We start from the raw sequence: 25422 nt of genomic DNA on the forward strand, positions 1-25422 counted from the left end.
AAAAGTGTTATTCAGTGATGTTGTTGTTGGAATATAATAGATAAGTATATTATAGTTAGAACGCTTAAATAATAAAAAGAAAAACCTAACCTAAAAACAAACAAAATAATCATTTATTTCTCCACTATCCCGGTTCTAAATTAAAAATGTATAGTATCAATAGATTTAGAAAATTATAGAGAATTAATTAGTACAGGTCAGTTCTTGCGACGCTACCATTCCATTTTAAATATTTTGTAGTATGAAACTTCGCCATTGTTCTTTTCTGTTATAGCAACTGCTGTATTAGAAACAGTATATTTAAGGAGTTTTTGTACAGGTTCCTACATTAAGAATAATCTTAAACTAAAACTAATTATCTTAATTTTACAATTTAAATAGTACATAGGAACGAATTAGTAGGTAATTAGTGTAACATTATTATACACGGTTAAGAAAATCCGTTACAGTAACAGATTCGCTTTTCTTTACAGATGTTCTCCTTTCTCAGTATATAATTTAATAGAGGAATTCCTCCCTATAACGTGTAGTGTGGTTCCACGTTATACGGACGTATAAGGTGATGTAACGACCTCGTAATTCCTAATAATAATAAATCACAATTTGTTTTGTTTTTAAGGTGATAACCCTCACTTCTAGGATTAATACACTATAAAATTTGAAAAGATTTACAAGAGCGACATCTCAAGTCCTGTAGATGAAGCCACAACCTGTTGCACAAAGCATACAAGATTTTATGACGATACGTCACTGGAACGGTTAGCTCAGTTGGAAGAGCACTCGCAAGGAACGCGATAGGTCGGTCCCGCATCATTCATAAAATTTTGTTTTCAAATTTTATTTGTGAATAAATCACAATTCTTAATAAGTATCTCCAATTGTTTGCCTAGTTTTCCTATTTTATTAAGGTTTTTAATACACAAATTTAATAAAATAATTTAATTTTGTAATAACACAATTGACACACGTGCAAAGATACGCGAAGCTAATTATGAACTGTACAAATCATTATAAATTTCACTGTACAGAACTCCGCGTTATATGTCGATATGCCCATGTTATACGAGGGGATTGAAATCGCGTAATATGATACCGCGTTATAAGGATACCGCGTTATAAGGATACCGCGTTATACAGATTACTACTGTATATACCTAGTGAGTAGAGGTCAACGCCATTGTTCAACATTTCAATGTCTGTATTATTTTCGTTGACGGAAGTGAATTCAAAGGCTTATTGTAAACTTGAACCCGCCTTAACAAGAAGTTACTATGCGATGATACTTTAATGAATCATTCGTTTTGTTATCAATCAATCCGCACATCCTGTCAGTGCAACTTGACATGAAATAATAGATTACTTTCAAATTATCTTTTGCATTTACGTTCAATTATTTTCTACATACTTTAATCTAATAAGTATAATATCCGGACGACCGAGCCTTGATCGGATTTTTAAGAATGTACAAAACTTGAACAAAAAAAAACTAATAGGCCATCTGGATTCGAACCGGGGTCTTCTGCTTTCTGGATCAACCAATGTCCCATCTGAGCTATTACAGTCTTGTTTATAGTGCAGAAATTTACCTTTTTATTCTAATGTTATTGTAGCTGTTTCTCATTAAAACACGGATAAAACTACATTTTTATAAATTGAAACCTAGCTAGATCGATTTATTACCCCCGAAATCCCCAGTATACTAAAATATCAAAATCCTTGAAGCCGTTTCCGAGACATAGATTATCCCCCTTATTCATAATAGTCTGCTAACTTAAAGCATTGCTAACTCTCACTCTGTCTTCTTCCATTGACCTAAGTCAGAATGAGAAAAAACACTCCTTAGCGGCTGTTTAAAGTGAGCGGACCATTATGAATAAGGGGGTATATATATAAAATAACGAATTGCTCGTTTAAAGATATAACTTAGATAATCTTGCTGTTAGGCAACGCATAACAACAGGTTAGCCTTATTAGTTTAGTGTGCATGACAAGCTACATCTTATAGTCGCGATATACTAGTCACTTCATTTTAGTGTTCATGCGTTGTTAATAATTGAAGCTAACTCCGCTATATTTTTCGACGTGTTTACAGCTGTCACAGTCTCTATCTAGATATATAAATTATCTAAGGTATATAATAATTATAAAATATCCATGTATGTCATCATTATTTCACGGAAGACGTCCACTGCTGGTCAAAAGAATCCCCCAAACATCTCATGACGATCGGTCCTGCGCTGGCCTCATACAACGTATACCGGCGATCTTGACCAGATCGTCGGTCCATCTTGTGGGGGGCCTACGAATACTGAGTCATCCGGTACGTGGTCGCCATTCGAGGACTTTACTGCCTCAATAGCCATCTATCCGTCGAGCTATGTGCCCTGCCCATTGCCTCTTCAGTTTCGCAATCATTTGGTTCTCCTACGGATCAAAGTCACCGACATAGACAATGTATATATTATGTGAAACATCAAATGAGAAACTAAGTACGTACAATTTGCAATCTCTATTTTCCACCAGTAAACGATTATTTGTTAGCCCCTTGAACTTTATACATGAGTCACAACACACACCGGACGCCGGAAATATGCTTGTTGCGAGCGGGAATCGAACCCGCTATTACTAGCTATAATGAATCCGAGAAATGAGGATTCCACTTTAAAAATAACAAATTGTTTAGATTTAAAAGGGCGACATCTCAAGTCAATTTAACTAATATGCAATTATTGGGGTTGATCAGGTTATCAACTGTAAAGTAGATCCTGTAGACGAAGCCACAACCTGAGAGTTGAACAGAGCAAACAAGATTTACGAACCGTACGTCACTCGAAGTTTTCGCTACGTTGGTAAGAGAGCCCGGGTTCGAGTCCCGCATACTTCATAAATTTTGGTTACAAATTTAACGTATGTAACAAATTATTTCTTTTGTTTCCACCCAACTTACGCGATTCCTTTCTTACCTGCGACTACCTTTAGAGCAGCCATTAAGTTGAACGAGAACTGAATATATATATGTATGATATATCTGATAGATAGTTTTATGTGATCACCATATAACTATTTAGAAGATATAAGAGTACAATACAATTTTGGTAACAGCCAAAGCCTTGTAAAAAAAGGTTTCTTGTCTCTTATAATTTTTAGGGGAAAAACAAAGGTAACATTATCTTTCTAAACCGTTAAAAACACTCTGCACTTATTCTTAAAATTAGATTATTATTACCTATGTACACTTATATTTAACGCGTCTTATTAAAATATGAAAACTAAATCTAATATCCAACAGTGAGCATTAATACCCTGTTATAAATTAGTTTTGAACTTTCGTTGGTTTGTGATACATTTTATATATATATAGCACAATTGCTATATTTTATTAGATAACAATGTATAATATTAAATACATTTCACAATAGATAATACCTAACTATATAGTATAATAACTGTTTCAAATAAAACTTTTAAATAAAACACTTTTAAAGGATTCAAACGCGTGTAATTGTAACGGTTTTACTTTAGATGTTTGCGTAAAAGTTACATTTTTATATTTTCCAGATCTCCAGTCCCCCTGAAAACGAGATTTTAACACTTTAAAAGTGTTTTATTTAAATGTGTTACACTCGCGTTTATCAAAGAAAATACTAATATCTTTTAATTTCATTGAAACTTCAATTTAGAGTATTATCTAGTATTTGTACATCCATATAATATCTTGTAAACAAATCCGTACTTATGTACACATGTATACTTCTTTGGCAAAGCAAATCAAAAAACTCCGACAAAAAAAAACAACTTTTAAATAGAAATGTGTCATGACATCGCAAATGTTCGCCTTTTCGCTACAATGTGGCCGCAGCTTAAAATGTAAAAACTATTTTTAAACAAAACTCTTTAGTGCTTTGAAGTCTTAATTATTATTGTTACCTGTTCTCATATATTCACAATGTCACTGATTAATATATGAATAAAGATATCATTTCACACCAATGACGTTCTATACATAAAGACAAATCACGTCGCATAAGAAAAGCCGAAATAAGGAACATGCCACAAATTAACACATTATAAGCTTCTTAAACTGCTATACCTATACATTACCGCATTTACTCCAGTTGTTTAAAATATTATTGGTCAATAAGCAGCAATGTAAAACATATATTCAGTTCAGGTTACATTCGGACAGGTTTCATTACTTGACACACGACTAAGGAGAAAAGTGTGCTTACAATGTCTTTAACCACACCTTTGTCGTTCCGTTATCAGACTGTGAATGATATGTCCTTAAATGTGTATAGAACACTGACCTGTACAAATACCACTGGACAGGCTGTTCCATATGTTTGACAGCAAATTTTTTGTGCCTATTTGATGCGCCACTAGCGAGCGTCCAGAGAACTAATTTTAACGTTTAATACAAATGGCTGCGACAGAAGCGTACAGTACAGTGCATTTTGAATTAATTTCGTTCGTTTTTCGTGTTATTTATACTTCAGGAATCAACGTAATAAAACACACATTTTTTTTGTTGCAAATAGTTTCCCACCATCTATCGATGTTTGTTTAGCTGAGGTCGTGATTACTAGTTTTACTACCGCAGACTCTCGCTATGGCCAACAGCGCCAAAATGGTGAATATCAAACAGGCACATAAGCACTTTGACAGCCGCCAGTCCAGTGGTAAATAGTAGAGGGCAGTGGTATAGAATGTCATTGCTTCACACCAGAGAGATGTATCGATTCACTTCATGGTATAGGAAAATCATCGACAATAAATCACTCTTACAATATCTCGTAAACGTGACATATGAAATATAAACCTTAAAAATCTTGCTTAATTTAATAGGTCTTAGATACTATATACATAAATTATTATATTTGTCATTAATATTGTATTATAACATTACAATTATTCAGTTAATTCTACAATACATACACTATCTACATGGTTTTGAGCATTCGTTACGTCTGGTCTGCCGTGCTTACGTGTTAACAATCTTTGGGCGAATGTTCATGGCAAGTATAAGGCAAGAATATGTAGTACGCCAGAAAATATAGTGCTAGTTTCAAAATAATAAGTCCAATATTTTAAAATTGCTCCATAAATGTTTAACTACACGTTCCTAATTCTTAACTTCGTAACTAATGCAATACAATTGTCCATTTATTCTTAATTATCTTTCTTCGATGTAGATGGGCTACAGGGGTAAATGCGAACACGGCCCTAGTTCGCGCCCAGGAGCCATTACCAAAAACGAAATACGAAGTTTCGGTTGACGGATCGTACATTTTCCTGTTACGAAAGTGTTTCAGATCCGAAGATCGATACGAAGTTCGCGATAAGACATTTTGTGTTTCGTTTACCTTATTCCCAAATTCACTTGAATACTTTTCATTGTTTGACATTATTATTATCGTAACTATAACTTCAGTTTTTATGGTTATGTCTATGGTTCCGAAACGAAATTCGCCCGCACTATTCGGATCCGAAGTACTTTGGTAACAGGCAGAGGTGTACTTTGGTTTTCTAGCAAGGTAGGCATTCTAGATTTCACTAGTCGTACTTGCGCTTTAGTTTGCCAGTACTAGGTCTAAATGAATAAATGTTGAAGTTGTACATCGAATCTGCAGACTGCCTACCGGGTACTAGTATGTATTAAGGATCTAGCCAAAGGAAAAATAATATGAGTGGGTGTTCAATAAAATTTTGGTAATAAATTACGGAACTAAATCAACAACACTAGTTCTATATTTATGTAGGTTTTTAACGAGGCAGGCACTGCCTAATTGCCTATACCTATGGTATGCACGCTCCTGCTAATAAGATTTAATTAGAAGTTCGTCGTTCTTTCGTTACGGACCGAAACTTCGGCTTACATTTTGGTACTAGACCTCCTGTACTCAATTCGTCCATGCCTATAGGACCTCTTGCATGTCTAAATATGTAAAATGTATTCAAACTCTTGTAACTGCAGGCTTGCATGGTGTTGCACAGCATTTCGGAGCCATGCATTCCTTAGCGCACGGACATGAACACGCTGTGTTTGCGAAATCCACCATTAGCTTCTGTTCCTCATCAGAACCTGCAAAGATGAATTATGTTATATCCATGGTTAAACACTCGTATTAATATCTAAGTTGGTAATTACCTACTTGCAAAAGAACTCACAGAAACGGTACAATGAGCTGAGGGATATTTTATTAAATAGTTTGCGTCACCGAAATGCTTAAAGCAGTATATCTGTAGGTATACAGTTGACGTATTGTACAACATTAGTGCTGTGTATATCTTATAAGTGAAATTGAATGGATTTAATTAAAAGATCAATGTGTATATACTGTAAATTGTTGAAATATTATTTTTGTTAATTTATTATTGTTATTAAATAATATTATGAAATTTGAAATGCTAAAAGTCATAAGTTTTCACTTCCATCGGTTGCATTTAATATAGGCATAGTCTGCATCTGCCAATTTCTTTTTATTTCATTCATATACATTATTGATGAAAAAAAAAGTTAAACCAGCGGCTCATTATAACTGTCAATGTCAAATGGGTCCTATTTGCTTTAAGTCAAACCTGTATAACCGATTGTAATCTAAAACTGGTAATGGTCTCTTTGTATTGGATTGTAATAAAGTTTATAGCCCTAAAGACTTGGCCTAAAGGTCTAGATAGCAGGCCGTAAACTCCAAAAAAAAAAAGTTTATAGCCTTGAGTTATCGGTTATTGCATTGGATAATAGATTTTATAACATGACATACTACTTACTCTTCCAAAATTCATACTAAAACATGCATAAAAATATATACATCTTTGCTGAGATCATTTTACGTCTGGATACTGTGACAGATGTGAAAACGACGAAAAACATTGAGGTTGACTGTTAACCTCTTTTTCGAGCAATGCACGCACACTCACACAAAGTGACATACAAACGCCAGTGTAAGACGTAGCTTGTCACGCACACTATAGTAATAAACCTGGCATATTTTCATCGGTTGTCTAGCAGCAAGAGGTTGTATCTAGACGTATAAATTCTTACTTCACACAAACGTTTCCAAATATTGATTTGAACTTGGGAACCCTAGCTTAGTAACAATTTATATAAGCTAACCTGTCATAGCAGAAAGTGTAAACTCTGGTTGTAGGGTGACTAGTCCGATCCCATGACGTTTGAACACGTCACACACCAGACCGGAACTCTTGAGGAAATCCTGAAATAATATCACGGATGATTGGGGTTCTTAAATTTATCCATACATATATATACTAGTGGACCCGACACAAGTTGTCCTGTCCACACGTCTTAAATTAGAAAAATCGGTGCAGCCGTTAGGAGGAGTTCACTAACATACACATGAGCAGGAGAATTATATTATAAGATAAATATATATATATATATAAAAATAAGAGATTTCCACCCATTGACTCATCAAGATATCTCTGGAACCATAAGGCGTAGAGACGTGAAGCTTGGTAAGAAATTCCACCCGCAAGAGTTTTTATTATGAACAGAAAAGCGTTTGTCGGGTCAACTAGTCTTAATCTTAATATATATAAAAGCAGTGTCCTGATGTTTGTTTCCAGTTAACTCCTAAACTAATAAAAGGATTTTAATGGGGTTTAATTGTAATCTAAAACATCTCATTTTAAGGAATTCGTGTTTAATGTTTAGTGTAATCCATACATGTGGGTTGGGCTACTAAGTCATGGTGTCATTTAAAGAGTGACAGTAGGGCTGGGTTTTTCGTCACGTCCGACACGTGACCAGTTTTGTGTTCTTAACTCAATTTCGACATGATTGTGGTTTTATTTGGAACGTTTTTGGGACCCATAATTATTTTTAGTTTCATTATTTCTTTTGTATGGACATTAATTAATCTATGAGAGAATTTGTTGACGCACGGCTTGACAGTTCTGCTGTGAAACAATTTCAAAGCCGTATTTGATAAACTTTTAATTTATTCAAGGCATTGTCTGACCCACAGAACAGTTTAAGGCCCCGTATCCACCAAAGCGGAAAGGAGAGGAGATATTTATTTGATAACCAATCAGATTTCGTCATTTCCACATCTCCTCTCCGCTTAGCTTTGAATGGATCAAGCGGAGTGGAGAGGAGATGTCTCATTTGTCTATAGAATTATGTGCCGCGTCGACCGATCGATATTATTTCATTATGTATAGTAAGTTGTTCATTAAGGCTCGGACTGACTAGGATTGTAAATGCTACAACCAATGCTACAATATTTGTGTTGATCATGTGGATAAGCTGCAACTGGGCATTGTTATTACTGGTTTTCGTTTGATTTTTCAAATTATACATATTAAATTGAAAAATTATACGGTTTATGTTTTAGAAAAATATCATTCCTATTAAATTCCTAAAAAAAGATTGTTGTTATCGCTGAAAATTCAGAGATTTTTAACTCCAAACTTTATTTTTGGGAAGCAACTTCCAAATTTTGATAGGATATTTCAAATTGTATATAAATAGTCTATTCGGTTCACTATTTTCTGTGTCGGAATATTTTCATTGCGTTATGTTGTAATCGACTCTCTAAGAAACTAATTATTGTGGAATTTGAGGTATGACCGCGCCTTAAACTGTGTAAAGTAGGAACATACACACTTTTTTACACGCTTTTTATTAGCTTCACCTGTATGTTTGTATGTTTGTAACCGACTTCTTTGGGCGCGATTTTGACCTACTTTAAATGGCTAGATTTCGTTCAAACTTTGTAGATTTGTCGAGGACCGATGACATTACACTAATTTGACAAGATTATTCCATTATTCAATATGCAAAATAAGATTTTTGCCAATTTATATAATTTTAGAATAAATAAATCACTAATAAGCACCATCTAGTAATTTATTGTTAACTACAAAGGAACCGCGCGACATGTCAAGACAGTTCCACAAAATTATAGTATCTAATTCGTTTAGAAGCGAATAGATGGCGGTGAATTTGTGTTTCACCCCATCTAGCAGCATTTTAATAATGTAAAAAATAGTGTAAAAAAATATATTTCATTATAAACAAAAGCGTGGGGTGTAGAAGAATTATTATAAAAAAATATATATTTGTATGTAAAAAAAAAGCGTGGGGTGTTTTTAAGATATTATTAAAATAATAATTCTTCTACACCCCACGCCTTTGTTTATGATGAAATATATTTTTCTTCACTATTTTCAATTTAAATTTATTAAAATTTATTTTCTATTTTTTAGTTGAATTTTATATAAAGCGTGTTTTTTAGTTTTTTTTTTAAACTATTATTATATAATCCGATTACCTCTTGTGATCTGTAGGAGACATGTGCTGTAGCCACCATCTTGTCGCGATGTAGTTGCCAGACGTGCAGCTCATGCAGAGCTAGGACCCCGGGCACCTTAAGGGCAGCAGTTCGCAGGTCACAAGCGCCCAAACCCTCGGGAACTGTCTGCAATAGAACCAATCCTGCTGATCGCACTGGATAGGTTGAAAACAAAAAATATGATAAGTATCTTTATTCAAACAAAACAAATCTTATAAACATATTTACAATATGTACGAACTATGATTAGGTACTTTTAATAATATAATCTAAAGGAAGGTATATAGTAAAAGTAATTCACAAACTGACACTGACACCAAACCATACACGCACAAATACCATTATTATTATAAATATTGTTAATCCATTATTTTAAGTAAGTTCTGCAATAGTATTATTATAGCCTAACTTATGTTCTGTGGCTTTGTTATGTATTAAATAAATAAATAAATAAAACTATCGTTATGGGGAAGTGTAATAAGTATCTAATAAAGAATAAATTTAAATGTATATATAATATGTAGGTATATGTTAATTAACTTACCTTAACAAAATTAAATTTATGTGTGGAATATGAAATAACATCTATTTACTAAATGCATAATATGAATGTTTTCCCGGTGTTTATTCTAGAAGTTTTATAAAATTTATCTGTCTCCCTGATATGTGGGTGAGCTAAGAATAAAAGCTATGTTTATCTTAGAAAATGACCTACGAATTTGAACTGCAGAAAAGGACAATTCGAGTAGTATATAAAATGCGTTCAAGGTTTTCATTGAGAGAAATTTTAATGAAATCATAATTATAACAGTACACTAATATGTCAAAGTCAAATAAACTTTATTCAATCAGGCTTAAACTAAGCGCTTTTAAATTGTCACTACAAATATTTCTTGTAAATTACTGAATTTACGATATGTTCGTAAAAAGTAGAGCTCGTGAGATGAACATATAAGAAACTTAACGGCAACTCTTTTCAATCAAAATGAGTATTTTACAATTGCTATAATATACATAACAAGTTATTTTGTAAGGTGCAGCCAATATATGAGTCGTGTTTAAATAATATTAATTATATCATAAGAAGTAATAAATAATAAACTGTATAAATATAAATTATCGTGTAAATACATAGCTCCACGCACACACTTACACTACTACAGGCCGATAGGCGGCCATTATGAGAATTGTCATCGTCTGTGACAGATCAGTTTGCGCCTCAATAAAATATTTAATAAATGCCGTCGTGCGTTGTGAAAATGTGTAAAAATCTAAGTATTTGTGGCCATATATGATTATTTAAGGGAGAAAAAATTGTGTAACTAGTATCCCCCGTAACAGCACACAAGCATAACGGTGCTTCACTTGCTAATACCACGGCGCGGAGTCCTTTTTTTTTACTCGTCCGTGCTGTATGGATGCTTCGTGAACATGATGGTCGTGATTACTGTCACAATTAGTAATTGCATCCAACAAATACAATGATTTATTCACTATAACAGCCGGTCGTCATGTTGACCTGGCACCATAATATATGAGAGCCTATTGTAAGCTCATAAAAATATTAGCTAATTTAAAAAGAGTAGAGATGTACATAATGTCTCTACTCAAAATAAACATTCACTCTCAATTACATCTACTAGGCTTCGTAAAATTGCTAAATCTTTTACAGTGTCTTGTATTATATTGTTAATAACCTCCCACATGATATTAAAAAACCGGTCAAGTGCCAGTCGAACTATTCTAACCTATACTTTTAAAGAAGGGAAAAGTTTTTTTTCGCTAATTATCATAAATTTGAAACTATACATCATAAAAATAATTAAAAATTTGTTGAAATTGCTTTTGGTAGTGGTGGGAGGATCCTTTGCACAGGATGCCGCTAGATTATGGGTACCACAACGGCCTATTTCTGACGTGAAGCAGTAATGTGTAAGCATTACTGTGTTTAAGTCTGTGAAGGGCGCTGTAGGTAGTGGAATTACTGGGCAAATGAGACTTAACATCTTATGTCTCAAGGTGATGAGTGCAATTGTAGTGCCGCTCATAATTTTTAGGATTTTCAATAATCCAGAGCGGCACTGCATTGTAATGGGCAGGACGTATCAATAACCATCAGCTGAACGACCTGTTCGTCTTGTACTCTCGTCGTTAGATTTCTATGGTCAATTGGAACACGTACAAGGACAATACGAAGGATTTCCATCGTTCAAAATATAAAAATAGCTTTTATCCGTCTAAAAAAATCCCACATCAAATGGTTATATAGTTTCGTCTCAATACGATCAGTAAAATTCTGTTATTGCGCGTAAAAAAATATAAAGATTTTTTATATTTTTATGACAAAAACCTAAGTTCTATCATTTTATTTACAATCAAGCTAGCTAGCTAGCTAGCATGCTAATAAACAGTTCAATTTAAAGTAAAACTAAGAAAGTGTCCATCAGTCTAGCGTAACTCTCTAAGAAAAAAGCGATTTACCCGATTGTATGAAACGTGCATTCATTGATAGATTGACAGATGACGGCTATAATCTTTTAAATAAACGGCGATAGCTGAAATACACTACGTTTTAAGCAACTGTTTGCTTTCTTAACTTAGCCCAATTACACTTCGTCGTCAATCGCGATACTGTAATTACTACTATTTCAAACTAATGCCAAATCACTGCAAGTTTCATACATAATTAAATTTAAATTTTTACTACTACTACTAATTATGTAGTATTTACATCCTCTTTGGTGTCCATTAGCACTATTCTTATTGTCTCTAGAGGAAGTTACTATGCTCTATTGTTCTTTATTTAAAAATATCTAATAACTGAATACTATCCAATATTTTTAAATTTCTTTATTTATTGCCTTGTCAAGATCATGTTTTTTATTTTATTCATTTATTGTAACACATAATTTATATTACACAAGCCAATAAAGTTTCCACTTAAATATAAATAAAGTACGAGTGAATATAATACAAAACATACGATTTGATAATATACGAATAAACATAAGGCTAAAACAGTACACAAGAATATTAACGATACAGCAGTTATCAAATTTATTAGTTGGACATATTTTAGGGATGTTTAAGATATTCTTTAATTTTATAAGCAAATGTTCGAGCTATGAAAAATGACTGAATGACTATAATTTTTTTTGGAGTTTATGGCCTGGTATCTAGACCTTTAGGCCAAGTCTTGAGTATTTTTATTCGGTTTATTATAATTTCCCAACTGTATTTTCGATGAATTTATATAGAGGCACGTAATAGGATTTATTTTTCAACATAATTATCACTCAGGCGGCGGGAGGGTACTTACACTGTCAATTAATTTTGCACTATTTCACTAATTCCACTGACAATAATCAATCTGTCAAATGAAAAGCACTCACATTTAAATATGAAATGTTCGATATCACCAACAGAATTATTGCAGAAGGTGCAAATCACTATAATTATTATTATAAGTGTTGCATGCTCTTATAATAAACAATTGCTAGTATAATTAGTTTGACGAAAAGGGATAAAGAATGTATCGATAGAACGTGTATAATGTTTTGGACAGTTAAGTTTAATGTTACTTAAAACACGATCGGAATTAATTAAGTCATGTAATATTTTGAAAAGGAAAACTTGATCTCTGTATTCTATATGCTGTTGTAGAGATAGATAATTTATTCGAGGAGTATTACAGTTTTGAATAACTTATAATTTAATGTTAAACCTACATATTAAAGGTTACCTGGAAGTGATCGCTCACTAACGATAAGGTGGCCTGATGGTATTTATTCTTTCATGTAATTTACATTTTTTTTATGGAATACGAGGACAAACGAGCGTACAGGCCTGGTGTTAAGTGATCACCGCCGCCCACAATCTCTTGCAACACCAGAGGAATCACAGGAGCGTTATATATAATATTATGGCTTTTTTGAAGGGGTACCTTCAAATGTCGTATCGTCCCGGAAACATCGCAGCTTTGTAGTACGTGGAAAAAAAGCTCCTTGAAAACCGTACTGTGGAGGACCGCCACAGATCCAGATGGTGGGGATGATAACCTAACTTGTGGCGTGTCGTGCGAAGGTGGAATTCGGCGCCAGGAATCAGGTTAAACAGCTCTTCGTTATTATTATACTCTTTCATATTATGGTATTTTAATCCAAATGATTGATGCCCCTACGTTCATGCTTCACGGCAAGATGACAACTGTGTTGGCAATGATTATCACTATTTTTATTACGACATTGGCTGATATAACTTTCGATGACTCGAAATAGACCGCGACGTTATTTGACCCATAATACCACAGGCAATTATTAAAAGAAATAATGTTACTAAAAGTCTGTTGTTTTGGTTATCATTTAAATAAAACAATTTTTTAAAAGATTTTTGAGTGTAGATGAATTTAATGTCCCCCTGAAAACGAGATCTGAAAGGTCTTGAAACGTCGGGTTAACTAAAATAAAAATGTATGTTTTACGCAAAAATCTAATGTAAAAACACAGTTACAATTACACGCGTTTTAATCCTTTAAAAGTGTTTTATTTAAATGTGTAACACTCGCGTCAATCGAAGACAATACTGGCTGATTAAGATAATGGTTTTAAAAAAATACAATAAAAAGATATAATTGGTAAAAAAATACTGACTATTTTAAAATGCATAATCAACTAGTTGGTGTCATGTTAAGAATCGTTTCAGCTGAGTCAATAGAGAAAATATTCTAAAATGGCGTCGATTATCACTCTTTCTCAGTTACACCCTAATGTTATCTAAAGTTACTACAGGGCAAAACTGCGTGCAGCAAAACTAATAAATCAAAATGATTAAATAATATAAATCTTTAGGTCAATCGAAGAGCTCTTTTTTGCTGACTGTACTGTTGTAATGTCAAGTACAAGCCGCCATATTACATTTTATTATCTATAAAATCTTAATATATATATATTACGTGACACGTTGTTTGTCCGCGATGGACTTCTAAATTAATGAACGGATTCTAATGGGGATTACTTCATCGAGTGCAGTTTAGTCCACCTTGAGAGATATGATAGTTTTTATTTTGATTTGAGACCCATAATTATTTTTAATTCCAATATTTGTTTTGTATGGACATATTTTCTATGAGAGAATTTATTGACGCACGGTTTGACAGTTCTGCTGTGAAACAATTTCATTAGAGTTAACAATAGGGAGCAATAACGTTCTATACATATTATGTGCAATATCCGGACAACCGAGCCTTGCTCGGATTTTTAAGAATGTACAAACTTGAATTTAAAAAAAAAAACTAATAGGACATCTGGATTCGAACCGGGTCTTCTGCTTTCCGGATCACCCAATGTCCCATCTGAGCTACTATAGTCTTGTATATAGTGTCGAAATTTACCTTTGTATTCTAAAGTTATTGTAGCTGTTTCTCATTAAAACGGATAAAACTACATTTTTTTAAATTGAAACCTAGCTAGATCGATTTATCGCCCCCGAAACCCCCTATATACTAAATTTTATGAAAATCGTTGGAGCCGATTCCGAGATTCCAATTATATATATACAAGAATTGCTCATTTAAAGATACTCGTATAAGATATATAGAACGTCATTGACAGGGAGCATATTTTACAAAATGGGTAATTCTTGGTGTTATGAAATATTATTGACAAATTCATAAAAAACAGTATTTTATTTATTATGCACTGTTCTGTGCATCCGTCTGTCGGTTCAGCTAGTAAGCATACAATATGTTTTATTATAATACTATAGTAAACTGAAGATTCCCGAGTTATGCTCCATCATTAATCTTTAACATATTGTTCACAAAACAACGGTTAGCTTCATAGTTAATGTGTAAGTCAAATTTAATGTTAACAGTAGCGCTGAATTTAACATAAACTGCGGCATGTGTTGCATCGTCGTATTCCTTGGCTTTTTAACATTTATTTGAAACTTTTGACAGGTCGCTAGTTAGCTATTTAACATTATCAATAGCTTTAAACCAGAGCATATTGGACGGTTACGGTTAACAGTTAAATATATGACGTCATCTAAAAATTGACAAATGTTATTGCTAAAGTTAATTGATGCAACCCGGCCTAATGGGTTTACATTTCCTACAATTAACTATTACAACATAACACACATAATTATATATTACTAGATGACCCGACAGACGTTGTTCTGTATATAATAAATAAAATAATTTTATATGAATTTGTCAATAATTATCATAACATCAAAAGTTACTTCGTAAAATATGCACCCTGCTGTCGTAAAGAAATTGTTTCACAGCAGAACTGTCAAAACGTGCGTCAATAAATTCTCTCATAGAAATTATGTATGGACACATCAAAGGAAAAACAAATTTTTTTTTTTTTGTGTTAAATTTAGCAGCATTTTCCTATTTATTCACAATTCAAGACCAAAATCAGCTAAATCGGTCCAGTCGTTCTCGAGTTGGAATATCATCATGCTGATGTCAAATTCACATTTGCATACTATGTAAATGAAGAAGTTATCAAATTTAATTTAAATAATGACATATGGGTATGTAATTTTCAATTGCTCCAAACGACTCTCGAACCCAGCCATTGTGTAGACCACATACTGTATTCTGTAGCAAGTCATTGAACCCGCCAGGAAATTGTATTTATAAATGATTGAAACCGGAATTTTTAAAAATATCGTACGTGTAAGTATGACAACTGAAGGCGGTGACCTCATTGTGGAAGCCACCGGCCGTTAGAAAATATAAACAAGGCTATTGGTAGTCCGTTATTTTACTAGTGTACGTTGTTTGTACAAACACATTTGTATATTATCTTTAGTATATATTACTAGCTGGTGCCCGCGACGTCGTTCGCGTGGACGCTTTAAAGCCGCAAAAATATATATATATTTGCCTGCATCTAGCGTGACAATATGTAGCTTATTTTGAAGTTATACTTCATTAGGCGCGTGATGAAAAACGATGAAAGTGAAATTTTAAGATGCGCGCGCATAGCTATAACATAAAAGTAACAAGGTGAAGTGGTACCTAAAATTTTCTGATGTTTGCGACATTCGTTTTTTTTTCTTGGTTTCTTCGACCATTATAAGGTTAGGCAAACTGTTCAAGCCCGTACAGCCGTATTCGTTATTTAATAATTAATTGTCAAAGCCAGATGGCTATTGCAAGATTTTAACAAAATTGTTCTTTCTAAAAACGTATAGCTTGAGGAATAAATAATTTTAAGAATTTTGGATTTGTTTAATGACTGTTCTTTAACTATTATGAAATCATTCAGAAATACGATATTACACATTTCTGTTGGCTTTGTACTATATTACTCTCTTTCATCATTTGTTGTCTATTGATAGAACAGCGTCTTTCAGATCAGCTCGTATTCTATACAGCGTGTTGCAATAATGGCGACATTAAATGAACACACGGGTAAGAGGTATGTTACCTGTAGCGTAAAAAAATAATTCTAAAATTAAAAAGTAAATAATTGAAATTTTCAAACTTTCAAACAAACTAATTATATATATTTAGAAATATTAAAATTTTAATCATCCTTACGTTTTCGCATAAGACGGTACGAAGTAGGTGTCAGTGCCTATGTTAGCGCGCGGCTACTAGATTCATTACAGGTTGTTCCGAAATGATATTTTGGAAAATTTATTATTGGAGGTGTATTATGTTTTTTATGATTACGGGTAAGTAGTTTTTTTTATTGAAAAGGAGGACAAACTAGAGTGCGGGTCACCTGGTGTTAAGTGATCAACGCAGCCCACATTCTCTTGCAACACCAGAGGAATCACAGGAGCGTTGCCGGCCTTTACGGAAGGTGCACGCGCTTTTTTTGAAGGTACCCAAATCATATTGTCCCCGAAACAGCGCATAAAGAAGCTCATTCCACAGCTTTGTAGTACGTGGAAGAAAGCTTCTTCAAAACCACACTGTGGAGGACCGCCACACATTCAAATGGTGGGGATGATATCCTAACTAGTGGCGTGTCGTGCGAAGGTGAAATTCAGCGGTTAGAATCAGGTGAAAGAGCTCTTCGAAACACTACCCGTGATAAATGCGGAAGAAGACACACAATGAAGCGACGTCTCTACGCAACGCCAAGTGATCCAACTGTTCACAGAGCACTGGGTCCCTGACAATTCGAGTTTTAGAGTTTTTTTTTTACAGTTGTACCCATTTGTTTATTTAATGTCGCCTATGTAGCGACACGCTGTATAGTTTAAGTTTATGATATGTTGTATCTTAGGATGCATCGTTATTTATCGTTTTAGTATATTTTTTCACCTTTATTGTTTATTACGCGAAGTTGTAGCATCACGAATTGTATTGTTCTTTCAATCAAACATGTAATTAAAAATATGTGCATCATACAATGACGTTATCTTATCTTCTTATATATGAAATTCTCGTGTCCCGGTGTTTGTTACCAAACTCCTCCGAAACAGCTGAACCAATATGTTTGAAAGTTTGTGTATTTATCAGGTAGGTCTGAGAATCGAATATATTTTATTTTTAGCTTTTTTTGATATTTTTTTTTATTATGGTTCAGCATTAAAAATACACACAACTTAAAATTTTTACTCGTCCCTATTTTTGTATCGCGATTTTAATATTATTTTATTCGATCCGCAGATACGCAATAGAGTTGCAAGATGGCAATCGAATATCATGATTATTGTAGTACGATATATTTGGTAGGTCTGAGGATCGGTCGTCATCTATTTTTTAAACCGCAAAAAATTTAATTATTGAATATTATTTTATTAGGTACTTTAATTGGATTAATGGAGTGCAGTTTAGTCCAATTTGAGAGATATGATAGTTTTTACTTTGATTGGACCCATAATTAGTTTGACTGCCAATTTTTGTTATATATGGACATATTAATTTCAAGGAAGAATTTATTGACGCACGTTTTGACAGTCCTGCTGTGAAACAATTTCATTATAACAACTAGTCAACATATTTTACGAAATAATTCATGATGTTATGAAATGTTATTGACAAATTTATAAAAAAACAGTATTTTATTTATTATAGTACAGAACAACGTCTGTCGGGTCAGCTAGTATATACATAATTTTGATTATTTACGAAATAAAATGCGTTATTACTCTGGAAATGAATTAGTTCTGCTGTGTTGCTAAATTAAAAAAACCTATATTAAAGAACGTTTTCAAGATAATATGCATTTTATTAATTTGTATAGATTTGACGAGGTTACTGACATGTGGGATGTTGATTCAACAAAAATTGTCTCGATAGTCGTTTTCGTAAACGGTCTTAAAGCAAAGAGCCTCGACCATCATCTAAAGAGGCTTCTCGCTTACAGAAAACAGTTATTTTGTGAACCCATCCTGCGGAAGTTGTTCAAACTGTCACCCTAACTCAAATTGTAGTGAACCAACGCCTGTCGGACTCTATTTTTATATTTATACTAGTGGACCCGACAGACGTTGTCCTGTACACAGGTCTTTAATTTGAAAAATCGGTCCAGCCCTTAGGAGGAGTTCACTAACATACACATAAGCAGGATAATTATATTATATGGATGGAATTGTAAATCTAACCCATTAAAAAATCCACCTGAAGAGACACCGAAAGTTTCATTAAAATTGGTCCAGCCGTTTAGGAGGAGCGTGAGAGAAATTTATATATTAGGGTTCGTAACATTGTTATTTTACAAATATGTTATGTATAATATATATGTAGATAATAAGACGAAATGATAAGAACGAGTATTTTAATAATATTGACACACTAATACACAAATTAAATAGCCCCAACTAGGCATAGCCTGTGATTTGCAAGACAACGATATATTTAATACAATATACATACTTAAACAAACATAAATACATATAGAAACAAAAATATATTTATTTACCATAGGGGGTGACAATAACATAATATACTTCAGCAAATATTTTTATTCAAAATAGGATTCAAAATCACTTATTGAACGTCAAAAACTCCCACCCATTCAAAACAGACTGCCTGAGACCTGAGAAGAACGGGCACAATAAACTCAGCGAGCTTTTTTTTATAACAATATGGATTACAATGTAATATCGTAAAAACCACATTTATAAATAAGAGCCTGAGGGTCTTCGCTTCATTTCCAGTCAGTGGTATAATTAAGAAAATAGTTTATGTTATAATAACCTTTCCCACACAAACGTTTTTTAACAATAACATTGTAAAAGCATATACATCGCCCAATAAAAGACTTACTAACTCGACTTAACCGGGTAGTAGGCATAACAAGTTTATGTTTGTTCCTCGTGTGAACAGTATGATTGTCACAGTTTTTAGCAAATTCCTCAATGTGCTTATGAATATATAGAACACTATCTGACCCGACAGACGTTGTTCTGTTCATAATAAAAAAAAACCCCTGCCGGTGGAATTTCGTAAAAGCCGTTCTTAGCTGACCTCTACTCGGTGAAAAAAATATTCATACCAGTTGGATATTAAAAAAATTTTGGTGGCCAGCGCAGAACTAGACAAACATCATTATCCACTATATAATCTACTATACCATAGTAAGCCTTCTTTGTCAAAGAAGCTTCATTATATTTCATGAATTTGTGCTCAGTGAGTCCTAGTTTACTATCTGGTATTTTATTGTACAATACAAGAAGAATCTATATTCAACATATGAATGTTTGCACCTACCGGGATTCCAACTCGGGACTTGTAAACTAGGCAGGGTCTCTAAACACTTGGTTATATGGTAAAGATGATATAATATGATTTAACTTACTGAAAGGATAATTGAAGATAACAAGAACAATAGCAGCGCATGCGGAGAGTCCTGGATCAGCGATAGGAGCTATTTCTGGTTCCCACTCCAGTGTTAAACCAGCACCGAGCACGAACAGACAACCTGGGTGAAAATAAAATACCATTATAGCAACAAATGATTGCGGAACTGTAGTGGCAGTTTGCAGGGACATAGTCCGACGGACAGATGGCCGTTGGGGCAGGTCCTCCAATGGCAACCACGTACCGGAAAACGCAAAAGCAAGTTGTGGCCACGCACTAGTAAAAAAATAAGGACTCCGTGTCACCTTACATAATAGTGTAGCACCAAAACAAGCCGATTAACGTGTAAGTACAATAAATACATAGCCCCACGCACACACTTAGACTACTACAGGCCGATAGGCGGCCATTATGGGAATTGTCATCGTCTGTGACAGATCAGTTTGCGTTGCAATAAAATATTTTAAAAATGCCGTCGTGCGTTTTGAAAAAGTGTAAAAACAATAACATAAAAGTATTTGTGAATATATGATTATTTAAGGGAGAAAAAATTGTGTAAATATACCCCGTAACCGCACACACACTAGCATAAAGGTGCTTCACTTGATAATGTCACGGCGCGGAGTCCTTCTTTTTCTACTAGCCTGTAGTTGTGGGGGACAAGATGGACCGACGATCTAGTCAAGATCACCGGAATACGTTGGATGAGGGCAGCGCAGGACAAATCGTCGTGGAAATCTTTGGGGGAGGCCTTTGTCCAGCAATGGACGTCTTCCGGCTGATGTTGAATGATGAACTTATATTTAATCCCAGAAGTGAGGAATATCACTTTAAAATAAAAAAAACTGTTTAGATTTCAAAGAGCGACATCTCAAGTAAATTTCCTTATATGCAAAAATTGAGGTTGAGCAGGTTATCAACTGTTAAGTAGATCCTGTAGATGGAGCCACAACCTGATAGTCGAACAAGACACACCAGGATTTATGATCAATGCGTACGCTTGGCTCACTTAGTAAGAGCGCTCGGACGGAACCCGAGCGGTACTGGTCTAAATCCCGCATCGTCCATAAATTTTGGTACAAATTAAATTTGTATAAATTTTCAACTCACTAGCTATATCAATTGGGGCATGTGCCAGCACTGGTTCACCAGCTCCTGTCTTCAGCACCACTCCACCACTCTCTGTGACACTCAATCTTCGGCTGTAGCTCAATTCACGCCCTGAATAAACCCTAGAGATTAGCATTTGTAAAAAGTTACAATTAGATTCACCCTTAAATCAAGGATTGGTCTCTACTGCGCTCCAACTAGACTAGTTGCAAAGTTATACAAATGATTTAATTTTTCTTTAGTGTTAATTCCACCAATATTTGTTTTTAAAACAATACGACACGTGTTTCGCCTCTACACGAGGCATCCTCAGGACGTGTTGTCTCGCCAAAATCTGGCGCGAGACTGATTATTTTAAACTTAAATCATTTGTATAATTATGGATTTCCGCAAAGTAACGCCTAATTCAATAAATTTTCTTAGTTGCAAAGTGCTATACTATGCACAAGTGGGCGTACTGGAGCCAGTGTCGAACAATGTGTGACGTTGAATTGCCACAATATGTTCTGCTAAACTGTGCTAATAATTGAAACTAAAATGCCGGGTTGCGTAGTAAAACTTTGTAAAAATAATACTACAAAAAATAATAAAGACACTGGGATCTTACTTATCCGTGTATTACAATATTCCGCGGGTGAGAATGACCTGCTTTTCCCCTAGGTGCGTAATATACTATTATTATAATTTGGCTTACCAGCTAGCAACAAGTATCCTATAGCATTGAAGAGCAGTCCAACAACGGCAGTTCCTAATATAGCTCGAGGGTATCTCGGAGGCTGTAAGTGCGCCGAATGCACTCCAAGTTGCAAAGCATTGACCACAAGTGCCAGAGCGAACGAGGCAAACAGGACATGGACGGACAGTCTCCCGACGACCTCGATGCGAGCCCATCCGAATGTGTTACGCAGCTTTCCTTCTTGTCCGGTCCCTTCGTCAGCACGCTCATACTGTGGGTATAATGGTAGAGTTAACAAACGCACAGACATTAAATATAATGTAATAAATATAAAACCTAGAATACTAGGTGGTTTGAAGTATATTGACAGGAGAGTGGGTCAGGGATTGGAAAATAAATACAAAGCTTGAAGGAACGGGCCTTTATTGCGTTCACTTTTCCGAACTTGCACTTCGCCGGTCTGCCGCGGTTCCTCTTGCCGATGGCGGTGCCTTCAGCAGATCACACCGCACCGAGCACCAGTTTTCTCGAATCTTTTTCTTCTCCTGGACCACTTTCCACTTTTAACTTCTTCTTCTCTTCCTTCTTTTCCTTTTGACTTTCGAGTCTGAACTAGAACTGCCGTAGTTCACGCTTTGAACAGCTTATATACCCCCGGATCTGTTGTATTTTCAAAATGATTCGCTTTAAATTTAAATTGTACGAGAAGTTTCTTTTAACTATTTTTATTTATTTAATCGGTTTGGTCGTGAACTATCTAGAATTTTCCTTTAATTTTACAAAACCTAAATATTCCGTAGTTCAGTATCGAACCCGGGTCTCCAACGTCTGAAGTAAACGCTTTTCCGCTGAGCTACGAATACTGTTGACGAAGCTGTCGAAATAATCTATGCGTTGAAGTTTGACAACTCTCGTCATGTATGTTGAAGCGCTGCTACGCTCTCTCGTGATGTCATCTCACGCGCGCCCGAAGGGCGCGTGGGGGATGATGATCGAGGCGATAGCCTCCTGCATCAGGTATCAGCGCTGGATATGACTATGTCCAGGTCTTTGGGGTGGGGTTCTTACGTCCCCCATGACGTTTTTCCTTCCGTTTTTCATCTTTACTTCCTTCATTTGGCTTCTTGGTTGGCGCCCCCGCTTGTCCCGAGCGATCGAGCCCCGTAGGAAGGATACACGGGGCGATCAGCTGGTCGGCGAGGATTTTCGGCTTCAAGACTTCCGGGACTAAGTGTTCTAGTTGGAATGCTTTTATGAAGGTGCCCAACATTCCAAATGCCTCATCACTTATGTCCTCACTTCGCAATGGTGGTTTTTCCATTATGCGGGTACTCTTAGGTTTCTTTTTTCCTTTGGCCACTCGAGGCAAGGCTTGATTTGCCGAGGCCATGGGTATGGATTCGTCTGCCACGTCTTCTGGCCGTGGGGTTGGCTCTGGATCGCTTCTTTCTGGGCGCAACAACTCTTCATGGTTGTTGCGGGTATCTACAAAAAACTCACTGCGGGTAGTTTCATATTCCTCATTTTTTTCCACGACTTGTGGGAGGGGCGGCGTGGGGGAGGCAACAGGCTTTCTGGAGCCGGTGCGCGTAACCGTGCTTGCGCGTCTGTTGCGAGCCTCTTCTTTGTAGACCCGGCAGCTTGTGTTGCTTGCCGGGTGGGGTCCACCGCAGTTTACGCAGGTGGCGGGTTCCGTCAGTGGACGGCTGCAGTCTTTGGCTGGATGCGGTCCGCCACATCGTACGCAAGCTTGCTGCCGATGGCAGCCGTGCGACGAGTGTTGGAAGCCCTGGCAGCGGTGGCACTGTGCTGGCCCTTTCTTCGAGCGCCACGGTCTACCTTGATGCACGCCATGTTGAGTAATTCAGTTATCTCATATATGGCGGGGGTAATTCCAGGAGATCTCTTCAGGATTATAAAATATATACATCCTGGCCGGCCTCTTCTTGCTTGCACTCGCCGGCAGTACTCGGGACTGTACCCCCGTGAGCGCAAAGCATCTTCAATATCTGCTGGTTCAGTGTCGACCGGCAGGCCCCGAATCGCAAACTTAAGTCTGCGATCTGCCGGCAACGAGTAACTGAACCAGGGGAGCTTCGCGGTTTCTTCTTGACTTGAGAGGTACTGTTGTACCACTCTGTACTCTGCTTCGTCCGCTGGCAGGAAGCGGACCCCTTTGCCGAAAGGGCGGGCATTTGGGGGCCGACCCAACTTCTCGCGCAGGATCTTGAAGTGTTGGATCCAGTTGGGCATTTCTTCAACCACCAGCGGCGGCATTCTTCCCTTGCGGGTGGTGTCGGCGGCCGTGGGGCCGGTAGTGGCCGTGGGGACAGTCTGCGTCTTCACTTGGTGGCCGGGAGTCGATACAACTGCGGCGAAACTCGCAGTTGAGGATGCATTTTGTGGTGGCATCTCAGATGAGCTTGCCCGTATACGGGTGTGCTCATCTGTTGATGAGCGCTGGCTGCAAGTCGATGGAGGTGCGCTGTAGGTCTGCTCGAGGATGCTCTCCACACTTATAGAATGATAGTTTGGAGAGAGCTTCTTTTCAACCGCGTGGCAGGCGGTCGTGACCAGACGCGCGTATTCCGCCTTAACACACGCGACCTCGATCCCCAGACCAAAGTGCGCAACTGCGAAGTTGAGCATGCTCTGGCTACACAACATAATGTTGTGTGCTAGGGATTCGGTCTTGGGCTTCAGGGGAGCGCACTGGATGGTCTCGACTGCCGTGTCGTCGCGGGTCTGCTGTGGCGTCTTGCTGGGCGCAACGCGTGTTTTAGACGCGGCGGGTGCTCGCGGCGGTCCTGCGCTGATGTGCGGCGCGGAAGCGATAGGCGTCGTGTCCATCGGCGATTGTGGTCGCACGACGGACGGCTTCTTTTTCTTGGACTTCGGGCTCCAACGTCGGTGGAGCTGGGACCGTACTTCACTGCTCAAGGCTAGCAGCACATCCCTCCCTGCAGTTGTGCCGTTCTCCGGGGGATCCCGCTGGTGGGAAGCCGGGTAGTAGGTACTGAGCCTGGAGGGCAGCTACGTAGCCGGAGATCGGAGCTGGTGACGGCGTCCTCGCACCACGGATGATGGCGCGGCGCTTTCTGAGGGTAGCTTTAAAAATAAAGCGACTCAGAGAGCTAGGTTGACAACGAGCACGAGTGAATATGGCAGTACGGTTGCCAATCCGCGCTGCTACGCGACACTATTGAAGTGGTAACATCTTATGGGATAGTAAAACTGCTTCGAAACGTAACGCTTCACAGCGCCAGGCTTCCCTTTCTCTCACGCATACGGCAGGCACCTCCTATCTCACTCTAACCAATTGTTACTTTTATAATAATATTAATAATGAACATATTCAAGAATTGTAAATATGAATAAACCAATGAAAGAATCTTAATAACCTTTCCTTACATTGTCATATTAATATACAAAAAACTTTAGTAATAACCAAAGTTTTTCTCAAATTACATTTTAGCCGATCTCAAAAGAGGAGGAGGTTATTAAGTCATATGGATGGATAGATTCAAATAAAAACTATT

At 36.3% G+C, this 25422-nt stretch overlaps 1 protein-coding gene across 1 annotated transcript in view; it reads right to left on the reverse strand.

The window, feature by feature from the left end:
- Nucleotides 1-3557: 3557 nt before the first annotated feature.
- The window catches only part of LOC126973711 (zinc transporter 1), a 42645-nt gene continuing 20780 nt past the window's right edge, over nt 3558-25422 (reverse strand). The window contains exons 3-8 of the mRNA XM_050821040.1: nt 21902-22154; nt 21208-21318; nt 20096-20218; nt 9300-9475; nt 7118-7217; nt 3558-6082 (exon numbers count right to left, since the gene is read on the reverse strand). Of these exons, the coding sequence (XP_050676997.1) occupies nt 5955-6082; nt 7118-7217; nt 9300-9475; nt 20096-20218; nt 21208-21318; nt 21902-22154 (891 nt within the window). The 3' untranslated portion in view covers nt 3558-5954. The remainder of the gene's footprint in view (nt 6083-7117; nt 7218-9299; nt 9476-20095; nt 20219-21207; nt 21319-21901; nt 22155-25422) is intronic.

This window comes from Leptidea sinapis, chromosome 30 (assembly GCF_905404315.1).
Source record: "Leptidea sinapis chromosome 30, ilLepSina1.1, whole genome shotgun sequence".
NCBI lineage: Eukaryota > Metazoa > Arthropoda > Insecta > Lepidoptera > Pieridae > Leptidea > Leptidea sinapis.